Here is an 18,877-nt window from a genome sequence, read left to right on the forward strand (position 1 = left end):
TGCATCTGTTATGAAGATAAGAAGACCTTAGGGTGTGTGCTTTTCTTGAAATATGCTTGATGAAAACTGGCTGACTTGATTTTGTTGTTTGAGAAGAAGAAGACAGATGACCCCATTTGTATAGCCTTGCCCACATGGCAATCTGGGGGCCGCATCTAGGCTAGTGGCAGGGGGTTATCAATTAGCCTCTGATGGGTAGAGCTGTTTTCCTGTAATTAAAACATTTTAAAATGCAGGGAAATGTATGTGGGATTGACCCAAATTATTCTACAGTATCTGTGTACGTGTCAGTCAGTGTGATTCATTGGTCTGTTTTTGGATCAAGTGGAGCTCAATATACATCAGGCTACAAACACAATAGGCTTGTTTGAGATGAGCGAGACCAACGCAGACCTGCGCAATTCCGATCGCCGTCTTGCTAGTGCGTTGCATGATGGTTAGTAATTTTGTCCGACTTGCTCTGGAGGCTCGGCTACATGAGACGTTGAAATCTTGCGGGACAAAGACGCCGGCAGCCTTGAGAGCAAGGCAGAGCAGTTTCTGCTGCAGAAGCAAAATGCTTGATGGGAAACGACTCGCTTGTATATCGAGCTGAGCGCTCATTGTTGGTTTGTTGTTTTGTGTCAGTTTTACGTCGCCACTTCCATTCATGTTTATCATCATGAAATGAATATCTATGTATGTTATACTATACTTGCACTGCTTACCGTTTTCATACTTTATATATCTTAGCATATTCATACACACTGTTCATACTGCTCACAGGCTGCTGTGTATATCTAGTGTATTCATACCCCTCACTGTTTATTCATCATTCAACTCATTCTATCTTTTATTCTGTAGATTGTGTAGGCCTACATTACTTTTCGCTTTACTGCTTGTTGCACTCCTGGTTAGAAGCTAAACTGCATTTCGTTGTCTCAGTACCTGTAATATGTGCAATAACAATAAAGTTGAATCTAATCTTGAGCAGGAACACATTTATTTACATAGGACATATCTGACATTAACGATTAAACACATTTGTGCATTCTTTATAAATGCAAACTGTTTTGAAAAGTGGTTTTGTCTTTTACATGTAGGATTCAACCCCCCTTGTGGTGATTTGTTTAAAAATGAACAGACACTTGAGTCATTCATTTGTAGTGATATAATAATTGTGGGATTTCTATTGAATCTGCAACGAAGTTCCGCCATTGCAAACCGAGTCAAGCCGACTCCGAGCTGTCCGACTTAAGGCAAGCTTTTTGAGACCTCCCCCGGCTGCAATCGGCTATTCTCGTCTACTTTCGAGGCGAGCCGCAGCTCATCTCAAACAAGCCTAATGCTTAGTAATTGGATAATTGTATTGTTGCATTGGGATTTGTTGACAATGAAGAGAATAGAGAACATATCCACCTTACCCTCTGATCTTAGTAGCTACCTGCTGCTGTGTTCCTGATAATAAATCCCCCAGTTGGATGAGATTATTAAACTATCAGTACCATCATGCCAGTTTTATTATTAAGGTTAACATCATGAAATGTTTTGGCAAGCAGCCTCAATATTCTCTCCAGAAGTTAATCTTTTGTGCATGTGGACACGTTGGATACAGCAGGGCGTCATGTGGTGCTTTGTAGATAAGAAACAGGCCTTTCCAAATTCTTGCACAGCTGTTGAAGATGATAGAAAACAGACTCTGTTAAAAAAGACACTCTGCTTCTGAACCAGCAGGTGGGCACATAAACAGTATACAAACAAGCCAAAAAGATACACACCAGAGGCCTGTACTACGAAGCCGGTTCAACATAACCTGGATATGTTTGAGTTACCCGGTTTACCTAATCCAAAACAAATGCGCTCTCGCTAAACTGTCCTACGACGCTGGTTATCAACTCGTTAACTCAAGCCAGGGCTGCGGTCGAATCAGGGCCGTCCCTGGCCAACTGTAGGCCCCACGCAAAGTTAGATGCTGAGGCCCTCTGGGGTGCTAGTGGAGCCTCGTAGCGGCGAAAACCGTGCCGCGCCACACTATTAAACCGTGCTACGTGCTACAGTGGAAATACGCCATAATTGCGTCGCATAAACGCATAGGTGCGCCGCATTTGCGGCTCAGTTGAGGCTCCCTCCGCAAGATTTTACAATCAAAAAGTAAAATAATCTCAGATCATTATACCCGGGTTACCGTAAAGTCAAAATAGTTTAGCCTGCTGTGGAAGAAGCAATGCTGTATTTCTCAAATATGATTAATTACCTCATTTGGGATCAATTGAAAAACACTTACATAATCCAACACATGCAGAACATCCATTTGGCAGAATGGATTAAGTCTTAAGCAAATTATGTTTGTTTCCTTTTGTTTTTTAATACAAAACTCAATGAGAAAAACAGTTTTTATTAGTCCAGTAAAGATATTCCAAAAGACTGACCATTGCCTGCCCTCCCCAACCCCCCACCCTACTTTACATACTATTTAGTTCACTGGGTGATGCAAGGAGTTCATTAACAGTGCATGTCATGATTTTGTTACCACATCTAACAGCTTGGCCAAATCTCAGAATTCCCTCCTTAATGAATTGGCACTGTTCTGAAAGTCATGTAAACTTTGTAAAGATCAGTTGTTAGCACCTAGGATGTTTGGGGATTTCGGGGGGATTTCAGGCAATCTCACATAATTGTGGTGTTAATTTAACCAGTTTAACATGTTTTGCGGTCTGTACATTTGAATGCAATTTAAAATAAATAAAAATAAGCAGTACATTTCATTGGGTCATTAAGTTAGAGAAAAACACACCATCACTTTTAAACCCAGAATAAGAATTATGTATGAGTTATGCATATCATATGTGATCTTTTTTAAAGAAGTTACTACCCAAATCTTGTAAACTTTACAGCCTTTTTCTTTGTTTATGGTGATTTAAAAATCCTAATAATGGGTAATGACCTCATTGGCCATGAGTGACCCTTGCTCCAGATTCTCATCTTACCCTATTCTTCTTCCCTTTTTGTAAACCTGGCACAAAGAAGACACATGGCTGTTTCCCATTACAGAGGGAGTCACACTAATCCGTCTTGTTTCAATTGAAAACAGCTTATCGAGAACATTATTTAACTTTACCAAAATGCAGTTGAAATATCTGGTGACAGGTTTACGTTATTTGTGGTTATTTGTATTAGTGAGGTAAGTGTATTTGTTTTTGCCTATGGACCTTAAAGAACAAATGCATTTTATTATCATTAATATAAATCCATCTTCAAAAGGTGTCTTTAAAGAATAACTGCCACCATTTCTAAGTAATAATAAAGTACAGATGGGGAGTTTGTTATGAGTCAGCCAGGCACTCTTATTACCATTATTGAGAACTGAAGCCACTGCTTTTAGTGGTTGCCCAGTGAGGGCGCGCAGTGTGCTCATAAAATCCCAGATAAATCAAAGTGAAGACCTTTGTTGTAAGTCATCTCTTCAATTTCTTTCCACGTGTTGCTGCCGTAAAATGCTGCAAATGAAAGTTTATATTTTATATTGTGCTCTGATTTCGTTTTGAAAACATTTAACTGAGTTGACATCTGTTTCTGCAAAACTGAAGGTACCTCACTTTTGAGACAACACAAAGTTTAATGATAGGATATAAATTGCAACATCATTCCAGATAGATGAGAGCTCAATGGTGTCATTATAGCTGCAATGATGGTCTATTTGTTTATTTGTACCTTTATTGCCACTATTTTCACAGGTAATACTAATACAATGACTAGTAATATAATTATCAGAATCTTAAGATTCAGAGTCAGGAACTGCCTGGGGTTTAAAGTGTTTTAACATTGGTGTAATTGTCCTCCACCTGTTTGTGAACAGTGTGTAATGTCTGCACCAACATGGCTCTGAGGCATTCCTCACACCTCTTTTACAATGTGACTTCACTTTAGATTTAAGACTGGAAGTAAATAAAACACTGTGTGCTCGCACAAGGACATCACTTTGTCAGGTGTATAAAAGGGCCGGTAAACTCCAACAGAACTGTTTGTCCTGTGGTTGAATAACCTCTTACACACACACACACACACACACACACACACACACACACACACACACACACACACACACACACACACACACACACACACACACACACACACACACACACACACACACACACACACACGCACACATCTTGCTAACGTCATATTGGAGGTGTCTTTGTCCGACCATTTCAGTAACTTTCCCAAACTGATGATCCAAATTTAACACCTACTTCATGCTGACAAAGAAGACAGTGTTTGAACTTCCTTCCCTAGCCCATTTTCCCTATTCCCTGTTACTTTTGGTGTGCACAAATGCAAAACTATACAAATCTGCCCAGAATTTAAGCAATATCACATCTCCCTTCTATACTGTATCTATTGGCCAATTTGCGTAATTTTCCTTCCCTTTTGAACACCTGGAGTAATACTGAAACAATATATTGAATCTTAAAGAAACAGAACATCTACCTTGTTTTTCTCCCTGAAAACACGCCTGCAGTGAACATGTTCTTCTGGTGGTTGGTAGACGGACTCCTTATGCCATCCACCTTTCAGAGCTCCCTGTGGGGTGTAAAGGTCCATTACAATGGACAACATCACCCTGCCCGTTGTTTTTGTTAGCCCCTAATTGCAAGACCCACAGCAATGTTGATTGTGACATTCATTACGCACGTCATTAGCAGAGTCATTAACAATGGGGGAGCATGATAAGGAGTGTTTGGAGACAGTTATCTGCTGTAGGCATTGGGTAAATAGAAAGGGGGGATATCTTGCTCTGGGTACATGTGTAGAACAAGAATACTTGTTTGGAGGAGTGTGATAAGGAAAGGGAGAGGCAGTTGTAGTTTTAAGTTGTTTTTCCTGGCCTGCCAACAACAGTGAAAAGAATCTTGGGGAATCAAAATCTGAAACGCCTCATCAGGAAAAGAGAATTAATTTGACCACCTTTTCTGCTTATAAGACAGACAAATATAAGTTCCGAAAAAATATTGTACATGTAGAGATTGAGATTTAAGAAACATTTGGTTTGGTCCCTTCATTTTTCCCAGAGCTGTACATTTCACATGAATGTAGTCACACACAATATATTTCCATTATTTCATTCAACAGCCCACATACCAGTGAGTGCTCAATACGCATGATTTTAAATAATTAAACTGCTCAGATTGTTGCATGATCCTGGTACAATACTTATTTACATATTGCTAATTGATCCAGTTGCTGCTATTGTGCCAACTAATTGACCACCAATTACGTCATTAGTCTGTGTTAGGCTGTTTTGATAAGACTTAACTGCTTGCAGATGAGATACGTGCAGACCCTGCAGTATCTATGCAACCAATCTGTGCTGTCTGCCACTAAGAACATGTAAATTACTAACAATTATCCAGGCATCTACTGTATGTCTGAGCCAAAATACTGAATGCTAACGAAACAATGAATGTAAAGTTCATTGTAAGGTGATAATACAATCCCTATGCATTGTACAGTCTCAGTTGGAGAGATCATCAGTCTCATCACCTCTGAGTCTTTCCAGAGCAAATGAACATCTTCAGTTTGATCACCATTACATGATAAAGGGAGGTATTGGGTCTAATGTCAGCTTGAAGGCTTGTAACTCCCGTGAATGAGACAAAGTGTTGTACAGAGCCTTGGCATGGCCATACAAGGAGAGAAATCATTGGCAAAGATGCCTTCAGTTCCTTCATTTTTTTAGTTTCATATTGACTAATTAATAAAGGTTTATAGTTTTCTTATATTTATTAAGAATGTTTTAATCTATATTACGCAAAGAAATAAAGAAAATCTTGGCTGTAAAGTACTTTTTGAAATGATTGTCCGAATTGCTTTGATCCAAAAAGGCCAGGGTAAAGAGAGTCAAAAACCACAATCAAAATACATAACATACAATTTTGTATATGATAAATGTTTTGAAGTTATAATATCACATTTGGAAAACCTTGACATGGCTTTTATCAGAAATGTTACGAAGAATGACCAGACAGACAACAGAAATGTGTGATAAATATCAAATTTATTTCATTAAATGTATGGGTGAAGGGTACTTCAGAAACACTTTTTTATATATTGCATGGAATGCTCTTAACATCCCGATAGCAATGAATAGATTAAATGCTTTGACAATAAATACATTAAAAAAAAAATCATCTGTGCAAGCCGTGGCGCTGTAAAAAGCACGACCAATCATTTTAGCCGGCCCGGATAAAGTAACTGGATGGCCTACCTGCCTGTCAGCCTTCCATCTGTTCACAAACTTATCTCATGCTCCCATTGGTCATGTGTGCGTTCGTGTGTGTTGGAGGAGGGGCTCTGTAAGGAAGTCTGAAGGAAGGGGCAGATTTTTTTTGGCTGTGTACTTTCAAATTCTAGTGCACTCGAGCTGGTTTCTCCATTCTTACCTACCCTACCTTTAAGGGCTGAATGTTAAAGTAGCCTTGACTCTGAAACAACAAGAACTTACTGCTCTGATCTCCTGAGATCCTCTAGCTTTTTTAAACAGATTTCAGATAAGAAAAGTATTTCTTTATTTTCATTGTCGAACAACATTCATGGTCAATGAAAGCATGTGTTCATTTCCACAGCTTTTTTTTTAGCTCTGTAGCACATTTTGGATCATTTTAGGTCAACTACCAGATCTTTATCCAATATTGAACAGTTACTTCCACCATGGTATATATCATGAGCATATGGTACTTCACCTTCATGAATAGACAGTTTAAAGCCACTCACATGTTCAAAAAAGACTTGGCGAAAAGCTAAAACATAAACGGTGTGAAATGTCCTGTAGTGCTAGAAAGAGGATTTGAAGGGTCTTAATGCTATGCTAAATATCTAAAACAGGCTCATAGACCTCTGACTGTATTTATTAAGTGTCTCTGATTTGTCGTTTTAAAATGTCCAAAAACCTTTTTAAAAACTAAGAGTAAAAAGATTTTTATGTAAAACTCACAATCCTTCTGAAAGACTGCGGAGAAAAGTGTTATTATAAACACCTATGCTGCATCTTGGTGTCCAGTAAAGTTTCAAACTCATCGATTCATCATTATTATCAGCGACTCCTGATTTATTTTCAGTCTTCTCTTCACTACCTTTCCACCTACTCAGTCTTTTCAGATGAAAGAACAGCTGTAAAGGATGTCATAAATTACACCCACTTGTTATGAGGAAGCTGTATAGCAGATGAGATTCAGTTGGGTCGGGAAGAATGTCATACACAGTGTAAAAGAAACACAATATGATTGAAAGACAAACAGTCAATCTTGCAAGTCGAATAAATATGTCTTACTTTTGTTTGGTGAAAATATGATCTTCTGTTTTTTTGGGCAAGCTATACTGTTAAAATACTTCCAAAACCTTCCCCTTCCAACAGTTACATGATCATACATTTGCATTTATGACATTTGAAAATGTTATTAATCATTGTTTCGCTACAATGGTTTATATTGTCTTTCTTTTTGACAAGTCTTCAAATCTGAAGTTGTGGAGAAAAAAAGTGCAAAAATGAATGTGTTTGTCTTGCTCGAGCAACTTGTTGCTCCCCTCCACACACTCCCCTTTTCCCCCGACAACTAATGGCTGATGGTAATTACATTTAATGAGATCATGGGGTCGTCTGTAGAGTGCACTTCTGCAAATTGCTCTCAGCGTGGGGTCTGAAGTTGGGATAAGGTAGGGGGCAACGAGGCAGTGGAGGAGTGTTTGCCCAGTGTTTGGGGGCCTGGGCCCACATAGGCTCTACCTGTCACTCAGTGAGCAGTGAAACATGTCATGCATTTGTCTGCCTTTGTCCTAATTTGTTTGTCTGGCAGAGATAACCACACAGAGGTGATGCTTGTCTCGTCTCTATTGTATGCAACCGTTGTCAGCCCATCACGTCCATCCATCTCCAGCCGGCCCCCTTTCTCCCCTCTTTCCCTTTCTCCCTGCTCCACGACTGGTCATTTTGCCACTATTTTCTAGCTGCGGGGGGTGACCCGGGCAATTTAGTTAATCCATTAACAACTAATTGTCTCCTCCTACCCTGTTTTTCTTTAACAAACAGCCCGGTGGGGGGGAAGTTTAGCCACAGTGACCTATAAAAGTCACTCTGGAAGAGGAGGCCACCAATGTCACTGCGTCGATCATTGTAGACTCTCTGCACATTTACTGGGACTTTTAAACTTTGGATTTGTATTTCTCATACTAAACAAGTGAATCATCTTTACTTTGAGTCACCTAGTTTTCAGTCTCACAAGCTTTTATTTCTTTTAATTTGTTGGTGGAAATGTTGGGCAATCTGAGGATGCTCTGCCTGTGTCTCTGCTTCTCATGGGCTGAAACTCGTATATGGGCCTGGATGCTCAACATGCCTCACGGCCCTCCGAAGGAGGGATCAAAAGCCCGAAGAGACAGCGCTGCTTTACCCAAAGCAACTACGGTAAGATACTGGATACTGTGCTACTTACTATAATGAAATTCAAACCTTTATTTAATCTTCTTAGAAATCGTAAGCGTTCTTTTGAGCTATTTCTGAGATATTTGTTATAATAGCAATACAGATCGATTTATTTAAAGGGGTAGTGTTGGTCAGAGCTTATACGCTTTTCAATTTTTTTGCTGTAAAATATTCTCAGAAAGCTCAGAAACTCATTGTTTAGAGAATATAGTAATAATCAGTGTTAACTCTCCCTACTAATATATAACTTGTGCTGTAAATTGTTAAAGACCATTAAGTCCAATAATTCCATGTTCAGGATTTTTACAAGTTTCAACATAAGTCTCTGTGAAGTTTTAACATTTCCCTTGTTTTTTCCCCCAGGCTGTGTGCGACCATGACAGGGCCTGTGGGCGTGGTTTCTCCTGCGATCGTCACTTTGGCCTTTGTGTTCCCCTACGAGGGGAGGGCCACTACTGTCGGAGGGATGCCCAGTGTGTCCGTGGACTCAGCTGCATGTTTGGAAAGTGCCACCGCAGTATTCCCAACGGACAAGAGGGTAAGAGTGCAAAAGCTAAGACTAATATGAAACATTAATAAATTGTCATTGTCAGTTTGGAGTTTCTAAACAACTGGATCTAAAATAAACTGATGTTTTCCTTCACCCAGGTGCCAGATGTAAAGTTGATAGGGATTGTGGGGATTCTATGTGCTGTGCTCGACACCACGGTGAGCAGGTGTGTAAGAAACGTCTGATCCGCAGCGAGAGCTGTTTTGTTCCCGATGGCGGCTTGGCATTCAGCATAAACCAGATTTGTCCATGTGATGAGGGGCTACTGTGTCGAAAAAACGGAGCTTCACTGCAAAGAGAGTAAGTACAGCAAATCAATCTTCAAATCATTTTAATCTTAAATGATTTACTCCAAAAAAAAAGACAAGGTTAAATAACCAAGGGCCTGTAGTGGTGATAATTTGTTAGGGAATTTGCACCACTTAATTAGAGCATAAAACCATGCAGGTACTGCGTATTTCGAGCCAGTTGTTTACATTTTGTAAGACTGGGACACAGCAAAGGTTTTTGGTATTGTGTTCATGAAAAGAATACTCAAAACAGTCACCATACACACGAATAAAACCTCATTTTTCGAAATGTTATCGGTTTACATTATAGTCCCAAAGTGCATTGCACAAAGGAAACGGGGGACCTATTCACAGCTGGAAAAAAGTAAAGCTAATAATTATGGATGTCATTAAAACAGCTCCAAGGACAGCTGAGATAAAGCAAAAAAAAAGAAATTAAATCCTTCGAAAAACATTTTTTAGACAACATTTGTGAAGTTTTATCGGCAGTTACATTCCAACGGCGCTGTTTTTATTTTGACGAGCATTGGTACACTTTTTGTATTATTTCCTTTTTGTATGGAAACTGTGATTATTTTTTACTAACAAGCTTGATAGGAGTAATGGGTATTTCGAGGACCAATGTTTCTTTATAATCTGAGCAACATGTTTCTCAAACATGCTTGAAAAAAATTCAGACATATTGTTTTTTAAGATGATAATAAATTACCTGTTTTCTTGTTTTAACCACATTTTGTTTGTCTTACAGGATAGATTTTATTTACCACCCAGAACGATCAAGTTGGACCTGCCAAGTTCCCAAATCCTAAAGCCAGCATTATCTTTAAAGCTATTTATTGTGTAAATATGTTGTATATGGTTGTATATTTAAAAAAGTGTATGTTTTTCTAAAGATAGATTTCTTATTTGAGTCTTACAGCAAGGATGTTTTTATTATGATTTAATTTTGTAATTGTTGACAAAAGCACTACTATATCTAGCTTAACAATGCCATACGTTCCCTTCATCATGCATTAAATGATCTTTGATTAAATCTATTTTAAGTGTCTGTTAGCATTTGAATGAAAAAATAAATAAAAAATGTTATAAATAAAGAGAATTTTTTTTGTACTGAAAACACTTCATTTTCAAGCTGCACCGATGGCCCATAATCAATAATCATACACATAAGAAAATGTATAGAATAAAAGGTTTTGCTGCTCTCTTGTGGTGAACATACACCTAGAAGGTTTATTTGATGGTAATTATTACAAACACAATACAAGACTTTTGCCACCTACTTTAATCTAGTGTTAGTCCAATGACTTAACTTTGCTTCAAAACTACATAGAAAAGCGTAGCTCAAGATAGTTTTGATACTTTTCCCCCAATGTATTATATTCATAATCTATTAGTTGCTGAATTTAATAAAGATGTTTGTGACATCTTTCAAGAAAGTTAATATTTGATACTCTAAATATGCAGTGTCACTTTGAAATTTAAAAGGGACTGAGCCTTTTTTTGTTAAGCATGCAGGGTAACATAAAAAGGAACCAACCAAAAAAAAGGCGCTGTAAAGCTAGCTGTCTCCTGGCCCGTTCTAAGATCGGTATCTTCCTTACCGACTCCCCTGTCGCTCTATTCAGATGCTAATTCTCTGCAGCTTGCCTCTTCAATTGCGGGCTGACTTGAATTGTTCTATGAAGGACATTAGTGTCTAACCTTTTCTGCTATCGTTTTACAGCTCTCACCATTAAGTCTTTGCAAGGAGTTATTAGATCCTGTGAAGTTAAGTGCATGTCAAAACAGCATATATTTAAAGCGTTATTAGTGCATTTGAGGCATACTATCTAACTTTTCCCCTCCCTTGAGCAACTTCAGTTACCAGCTGTTTGAATTTCTTAAAAATGGCTGATTTAGCAAATATATCAAACCATGAAAAACTGGGATCTGAAATATGACATCCATCTTAAGCTACTGAGGCTGTAGGCAGAATGATACACGCAATACAAATTATGTAAACAAGCCATGAGAACACGCTTTACACACATACCTGATGTTGGCGACACAAAAGAGATAGCTTATCGCACAAGACTAAGAAACCCTATATTACTGAATGGTGTAAAACACAGGCCTATCATCTCCACTCTAGAACACTAGTCAGTAGTGTACTGTATGCCTGCTCTTATCTGAGCTGCCATCTCTTACAGAAGGTATCCATACATGTCTGTTTGCACTATTTAGCTACTTAAATGCTTCTCTTTTTGTCCAAGAGGACATAAACAAATGTATTGCAAAGCTTTTTTATGTGTCTCTTGTAAAACATATGTTGTATCTCAAGAGATATATGTTAAAGGGATAGTTTAATGGCTCAGGCAGCCGTCGTTTAGCTTAGATTAGCATAAAGACTGGAAACAGTGGGACACATCTTGCCAGGCCATGTCGACCTACCAGCACATCTGAGACCCCGTCCACACGGAGACGAGAATTCGATATCAAAAAAGTCTTCCATCCACACGGAATCGGCTCAAGAAACGTGTCTGTACACACGAGACCGCTCGACCCGCTGGAGACGCTGTATTACATATGCCGAGCATGGTTGCCATGGTTGCCTGGTTGCCCTTCTATTTATTCTCTGCGGTGGATTTAGCAACATGTAGTTCATGTAGTTCTCCATGTCCACTTGTTGCTGATGGTTGTGGTAGAGGAGCTGTAGATTTTGCACTAACATCTGTATCATAGCCGTTATCGTTATCTGCGTTTCTGTGTCGGCCTCGTGTGGACGAACCGTCTATAAGTCAGACAACTGTAGTGGATACAACCCGTTTCGTCTCCGTGTGGACGGGGTCTAAAACTCACTCCTTAACCTTAAAAAAAAAATGTGTGTCTGGGTTTATTTGTTGTTCAACACAAGAAAGTCAGTGGTCCCAGCCAAGAAATAAACCCAATTAAAATAGCAGGTTATCCATTTTATAATATGGTTTCATTGTTTAAAATAAATAATAACTCGTTAATTTCTGAGCTTGATAGGTGCAAGTCGCTGGATTTTGTTCCCTTTTGGACAGAACCAAGTAAGCTGTTTCCGCCTTTCAGTATTTTGCTATGCTAAGCTAACCGGTAGTAGCATATACATTGATCTTCCTTTTTACAATGGAAACTGATTGAGAATATTTCCAAGATTGAATATATGAACAAACCATTTTTTACAGCACTTTGACATGGATAAAACTAAAATATACTGTAGCATTTTAAAAATAGACCCTTTTTACACAAGAACATTCTATAAGCTCAACATTGAGCTTAAAGTCCAGTATCTGCCACACTGAAGATGCTCGTTAAAAAGTGAAATACATTAATCTCGAAAGTCATAAATGTAGGCTGTTCATCGAAAACACTTTTTCCTTTATGCCTAATTCTAGAAAAAGTTACTTTAAGCCCTCTGAGAGGTAATCCTGAGAGACGCTGGTCATTTAAAAGTGAATGTCTGAGCAGCACAGAGAGCTTTTGTGAGCAGCCTCACAAAAGAGCTCTTAAACCTGTAAGGGGGGAGAAGTTGAGATAGGAAAGAATGGGGGAGAGTTGATTACACTCACCTGTGATGCTATAAAACCTCCTGAAGATGTCAAGATGTTATAGAAGCACTCATGCTGTAGTTTGTTGAAGAGCCATGAAGATACTTTGACATCAGACTTTTCAAATTTTGAGTCAACTCAGACTTTTTTCTTTATTTTTACAGGTGAGTCTCTTTTACAATGACAGATTGAAATAATTATTTATTGAATATTCTGTCTATAAATATTTTTGTTAAATCTATCTGCAGCATCACAGCATGGCTTCTGTGGGTGCATTGTTAATGCTTTTACCTGTTGCGTGGACATGCTCTCCCCAAAAAGCAGGTAACATCTTATTTATCACATAACATCCACAAATATTCCTGTGGATCAAAGATTGTTCAGGTTCATTGGAAGTTTATTGTAAGATGTAACCCTTATCATACTAAATCTTCAGATCTTTAGATCCTCCATTCGGATCAGGAAAAAAAACGTTTATTGGAAAAAAGAGTAAATGGAATGAAGTCAATTTGTATATACAGAGTAGAAGAAGCAGCAATAGAAATACTAGAATGACAATATTAAGTTAATATTCCTAGTTTTAACTGAATTCAGTTTCAGGCTAAATATAAAAGTGTTTAAGTGATGATGCAAATTATTATTAACAAAGTGTGTCTCTATGATTGTGTCTTATTTCAGACTACGTGATGGTGTCATGTTTCCCCAACGCCATCATTGCCAACGTCCCGGAGTGTCCCTACGGTTGGGAGATCGAACAGCTGTCCCTGGGTGGGGTCTGTTACTCTGGAATACACAGCCCAGGCTACTACCGCTTTATCATCCCAGACCTGACTCCCAAAAACCACTCGTACTGCGGCACGCACTCTGAGGTGAGACACTATTAAAGTTACAATACCTCTAGTACCGATAAGTATGGTGATAGTTGTTGTTTTCTTGCCCAGTGGTAGTCTGCCAGAAGCTGTCACAATTTGACTTTGTAACCATGTTCAAGAAAAATCTTTTACGCTACAATTTATAGATCTTGATCAGTTTAAGCTATATATTTTTACCAGAATTAAGATTTTCGGTCATCAGACGTCTGCATCCTAATCTATTATAAAAACAAGCTGAGCAAACAGCATCAGAGAACACAGATGTTTGAAATGAAACCATGAGAAGCTTATAAAGACAACAACTCCCAATCTCAATGTTTCTTTAGTTTTGATTGAGAGACCCCTGTTGGCAGAAATTACAAATTGTACATTTAAAAAGTCTCGTTTCAAAAATGTAAATTATAATTTTGTCTTTCTAATTTGTATTTTTCACAGTACATACCTGGAAAAGACCCTAAGTACATTTTCTATAACTCCATTGTGTCCAACGACACGTCGCTCACGGTCAGAAACCAGCCGGTGAACTACAACTTCAGCTGCATGTACCGAGCAGCCTACCTGGTTAATAACGCAGTGTTCAGCCAAAGGTAAGCATCGATACACGACGCAAGGCGACATCTGTTACCGTGCAGACGATGAGTGCATTCTAACCCAATGACTTGCAGTGTTTTTACTAAACCCTCTGCTTTTTTCAGAGTGGCAACAGTTTATGTCAACAACGGGAGTTTAGGCACTTTTAGGTCACAGTTGTCCATGACTGTTTTCACGGTGAGTAGTTGTTCACAGATTTAGTTTCTCCAGTGGCAGGTTATAGTCATTAGATACATGCAAATAAAAGATTGTCAGGCACGGTCAAATAAAAAAATAAAACATACAGTATATAAAATAAAAATATATATATTGTAGAATTCAAAGTTCCTGTATGCCAAAGATGCTCCCTATGTGATCGAAACGTCTGAGATCGGCTCTGAAGTCTTCATTGGCATCGAGGCCAAAGGACTAAGTAACAGGTATATAACACATTTCAACATTTTCCTGACATCTAGTTTGTGTTCCATACAGAGTGGATACTTTATATTATCATTTACTGAACCTCTCAGATTCAAAGTTGTGATAAACAACTGCTGGGCCACGCCGAGTCCATACTCAACAGACAAGAAGAGGTGGAGTCTCATCATCAGCAGGTACCCTTGCGCCTCACTAAGGACTTTTTTTTACATCCCAATTTTGTTTCAAATGTTGGAAGTTTAACTTCAGCTCCTAAAGAAAAAATTTAATAATCTGTATGATTGGGAGTATGGCCATTAGAGCTTAAAATAACGCAAACTTTTATATCAGACTTTTAATCTTTTTTTATTTTCTTATTTGCTTGTTAAAGGTGGGGTAGGTAAGTTTGAGAAACCGGCTCGAGATACACTTTTTGTTATATTCCATGGAATGCTCTTAACATCCCGATAGCAATGAATATCTTAAGTGCTTTGACAAAAAATCCATACAAAAATGTCATCTGTGGAAGCCGTAGTACTGGCCCGGCTAAAATAATTGTATGGCCTACCTGCCTGTCAGCCTTCCATCTGTGCACAAACTTATCTCGTGCCCTCGTTGGTCATGTGCGCGTTCGTGTGTGTTGGAGGAGGGGCTCTGTAAGGAAGTGGCATATTTTTTCCGGTTGTGTATTTTCAAATTCTAGCGCACTCGAGCTGGTTTCTCCATTCTTACCTACCCCACCTTTAAGCAAACTCAGCCCGATTCAGCCCTGTTTGTTGGCCTCAATAGAACCACGATATAGTCGGGCCAGAAAAAAGGTGAAAAAGTAGCCCCGGGCCAAAACTAGGCCAAGTGGAGGCGCAATCAAAAAAAAAAAAAGATCTTTTTATTTTGAAGGCCCGATTTTCTAACGCTGTGCATGCAGTAGGCGTTGGACTGGAAGTACCGGAGACCATAAACGGTTTTGAAAACTTCTGTCAAGTAGTGATCATCTTCTCAATAAAACATCTTTGCTGATGGTTTTTCGAGTCTTCTGGCCAATCAGAATCAAGATTGTTGCCGGAAGTCCCCACGGAGAATAACTTTGCGGTAGAACTACTCTTTATACATCCATGGGTACAACTTCAGATAAAAATGAACACATAATGAAATATGACCCCCAGTTTGATGATTGACAGGTCACAGAACAATTTGATCTGTGACATCTAAAATCTACCCTACCCACAATTCACACAGACAAGTTCAGCTGTCAGAACAAAGTGAAAAACAAACAACGGCATAAAATATTATTAAAATGTCGGGTAGTAATAGATTTATTTATTTTCTTCTCAGAGTGTACCAGAATGTGTAGTTTATATGTTAGTATTTCTAAAAAACTCTGGGGGAGAATCCCCCAGACCCCCTACTGGGGTTTGGTTTTCAGCATGTGTGCCTTTTTATGTTATACAGTTCAGCTTTGATTCCATCATCTCATTAAACCTTTTTTAAAGCATACTTTAGTTCTGTGAAGGGATATATGCCCTGTATTTCACTTTAATTAATATTGTATGCTGAAAAGCGTATATATTACAGCACGATTTCTTGTTGAATAGATTTGAGTGGTTCAAAATGTCGGGTCGCGATTTATTGACAAAGGAAAAAGTGGGTCCCGAGGCCTGACCAGTTGAGAACCACTGTTATAGAGCATTGCAGTGTTTGATTTAACTCATCCAAATCAACGTTGTTGTTAATAATTGCCATATTCCTGACTGTTACAAACGTTGTACACTGAAAAAACTGAAACGTTGACTATAATTAAATGTATTATGTCACCAGATTTCACATAACTGTGTAATGTTAGTTGAAAGCAATAATATTACATTTAAATAAAAAAGTATTAGGTTCAACTTAATATTATTGCTAACCTAATATAGTTGTTTGAAATGTGTTGATAATGCATTTAATTAAAGTCAACATTTCAGTTTTTTCAGTGCAGTGAATCAGGTCTTAAGTAGTTAGAATATTTACCCCAGTGAGGGTTGATTATTATATTAATCTTTAATATTGGTATTTCTGTTTTTCCTTTTTTGTCAATTTTCAAAAGTGTGACACACTGTTCAAGTCCCCTTCTCCCTTAGAAATACAAGTGAACTTAAATAAACTCATTTCTCCTAGGTCAGTCAATGGTTTTTGATGTACTAATACCTCTGATGAGTTTATATGATGTTTTAAAGTGTAGTAGTTGAATGTAAAGGAATCTCTTCTCCATTCAGGTTCAGCAGTACTGTAGGTAAAATGTTGTTTATTTTCCAACAGCTGTTCCTCCGACAACACTGTGACTATTTTTGAGAACGCCAAAGACAGCCGCTCCACGTTCAAGTTCAACTCTTTCCGCTTCCAACGGCTGGAGAAGGTTTCCACCGTCTGGCTGCACTGCGAGGTCCAGGTCTGTGATGGAGAGAGGCTCGTCTGCCAGCCAGTGAGTACAACACCTTTAGATAATATCAAACCTTAAACCACTGGGAAGTCTTTATCTATTCCTTTCCTGTTCATACATTTCAGAGAGAAACATTTTCTTTTGATTACATTTACATTTATAAGCATTCATTTTGCAGACACTTTTGCTTAATCCATTACAACATTCCTCTTTTTATTTGAAACAGCTTAAAAAAGAATTGACATACATGATGAATCATATCATAGTGAATATTTGAATGCATAATGTATACTTTTATTTGAATATTTATTTCTAAGTATTCTTAGATTAATTTGACAATTTAAACTTAATTTTCCTACTCGTGACTTTCCTAAAGGCCCCCTGCTCGTCCAGAAGTTTGTTAGCAGAGGCAGAACCGAGTGGGGGGGTCCTTACTGCCGAGTTCCACCTTAAAGGTATAGTACGCCATGTTGCCTATACATGCTGAGGTATTTTGAATATTTTTAAATATTAGAACCCTTTTAATTTAGAAAATCAAACATCCCAGTGAAGTTAGAATAAGTAAATACAGGTTTTGGTGCTGGAGGACTTAATCAAAGCCAAATGTAGCATTGTTGTTCCACTTCTTTCAAATAAAGAGACTAAGAACCCTGACTTTCCCTACAATGTACGTTTTAAGTTGTTGATTTAGTTTTTTGTCACTACTGTATACGTTTTTATTTTGTATTCTGATTTTCTTGTATCTCCTGACAGGTATTAATTCCTCCAATAATGGACACCTAAAAGGTAAAACACATGTGATGCAATGATAACTATGATTGAAAAGTATTTAAATAATTTTCAGAGATGTAGAAAGGAATTAAAAAATACTGATATTTCATGTTTTCAGTTCCCTTTTCAAACATTGTGTATTTTTTGTGTTTGCTAAAATGCTGTTTCAAAGCCTTCAATACAATACCAGAATTGAAATTCTGGTAGAAATAGGTGTTTCATTTATATGTTGACAATGAAGTCATAAAATGTTAAAACTTAGGGAGGAGAAATCTGAGAGGATACACACTCTAGCTAAGCTAGCTACATCTAATCTTGTTGAAGGTTGTTTCTCTTTCATCGTCCTCTTATTTCTCTCTCATCGCCATTTGATCTGGTCTCTATGTTCTTTTTCCTCTACAGGCACTTCACTTTTCATCCTGCTGGCTGTCTTCATAAACACATGTTGTAATTTAGTAAATGGATCAAGAATGTGGTAAAAGCTTGTATTCACGTCACCCCACACTCAAATGAAAGGACATTCTCACCATCTCACAGATGTTATTTGTATTTAGCCATGGATACTCTATTAACATGTCACATAAATTACTTCACTGCTCTCTCCAATAAATATTAAATGACATTTTGGAAAATAAGTGATCCTTGTCCCTTTTGTTTTTAATTATGAGTAACCTTTTAAAGGTCCCATGACATGGCCATTTCTACTGATCATAATTCCATTGTTGAGGTCTACTAGAATAGATTTACATTGTTTAATGTTCCAAACTCACTTTGGTTTCTCATACAGCATCTCTGTACAGTATAGTATGTGTATTCACTCTCTGTCCTACACGCCTTGTTGGAGTTCCTGCCCCCCCCTCCCTATGAGCCCACTGTGCTCTGATTGGTCAGCTCGCCCACTATGTTCTGATGAGTCTACCACCGTTACAGTGGAACATCAGTGATTATGTGTTAACATGGCGTTTGTTAGCAACCAGAAAAT

The 18,877-nt window shown here is 38.2% G+C and overlaps 2 protein-coding genes and 1 long non-coding RNA gene across 11 annotated transcripts in view; 2 read left to right on the forward strand and 1 right to left on the reverse strand.

The window, feature by feature from the left end:
* The window catches only part of tectb (tectorin beta), a 39,984-nt gene extending 21,333 nt beyond the window's left edge, over window positions 1–18,651 (forward strand). For 5 of the 9 annotated variants that reach the window (XM_079657204.1, XM_079657202.1, XM_079657201.1 and 2 more), the window contains 10 exons: window positions 13,098–13,173; window positions 13,528–13,718; window positions 14,157–14,308; window positions 14,417–14,489; window positions 14,628–14,731; window positions 14,822–14,905; window positions 17,004–17,166; window positions 17,501–17,579; window positions 17,878–17,910; window positions 18,298–18,651. In XM_079657204.1, the coding sequence (XP_079513330.1) occupies window positions 13,107–13,173; window positions 13,528–13,718; window positions 14,157–14,308; window positions 14,417–14,489; window positions 14,628–14,731; window positions 14,822–14,905; window positions 17,004–17,166; window positions 17,501–17,579; window positions 17,878–17,910; window positions 18,298–18,374 (1,023 nt within the window). In that variant the 5' untranslated portion in view covers window positions 13,098–13,106 and the 3' untranslated portion in view covers window positions 18,375–18,651. Of the gene's footprint in view, window positions 1–11,760; window positions 13,014–13,097; window positions 13,174–13,527; window positions 13,719–14,156; window positions 14,309–14,416; window positions 14,490–14,627; window positions 14,732–14,821; window positions 14,906–17,003; window positions 17,167–17,500; window positions 17,580–17,877; window positions 17,911–18,297 lie in introns of those variants that run through there. The other 4 variants (XM_079657208.1, XM_079657209.1, XM_079657205.1 and 1 more) reach the window with 3 other exon arrangements.
* On the reverse strand, window positions 8,257–11,857 carry LOC307023724. The gene is made up of 2 exons (XR_013803759.1): window positions 11,729–11,857; window positions 8,257–9,297 (listed from the first exon to the last, which is right to left on the reverse strand). It is a non-coding gene; the product is annotated as an uncharacterized lncRNA (long non-coding RNA).
* Window positions 8,288–10,304, forward strand: LOC307023722 (dickkopf-related protein 3-like; the record flags this gene model as incomplete). Its single annotated transcript, XM_079657211.1, has 4 exons — window positions 8,288–8,440; window positions 8,822–8,996; window positions 9,107–9,308; window positions 10,047–10,304. 4 exons carry the CDS (start codon window positions 8,288–8,290, stop codon window positions 10,105–10,107), a joined length of 591 nt encoding a protein of 196 aa, XP_079513337.1. The 3' UTR covers window positions 10,108–10,304.
* Window positions 18,652–18,877: the final 226 nt, after the last annotated feature.

The sequence above is a fragment of the Notothenia rossii genome (genome assembly GCF_949606895.1).
Source record: "Notothenia rossii genome assembly, chromosome: 11".
Classification (NCBI taxonomy): Eukaryota; Metazoa; Chordata; class Actinopteri; order Perciformes; family Nototheniidae; genus Notothenia; species Notothenia rossii.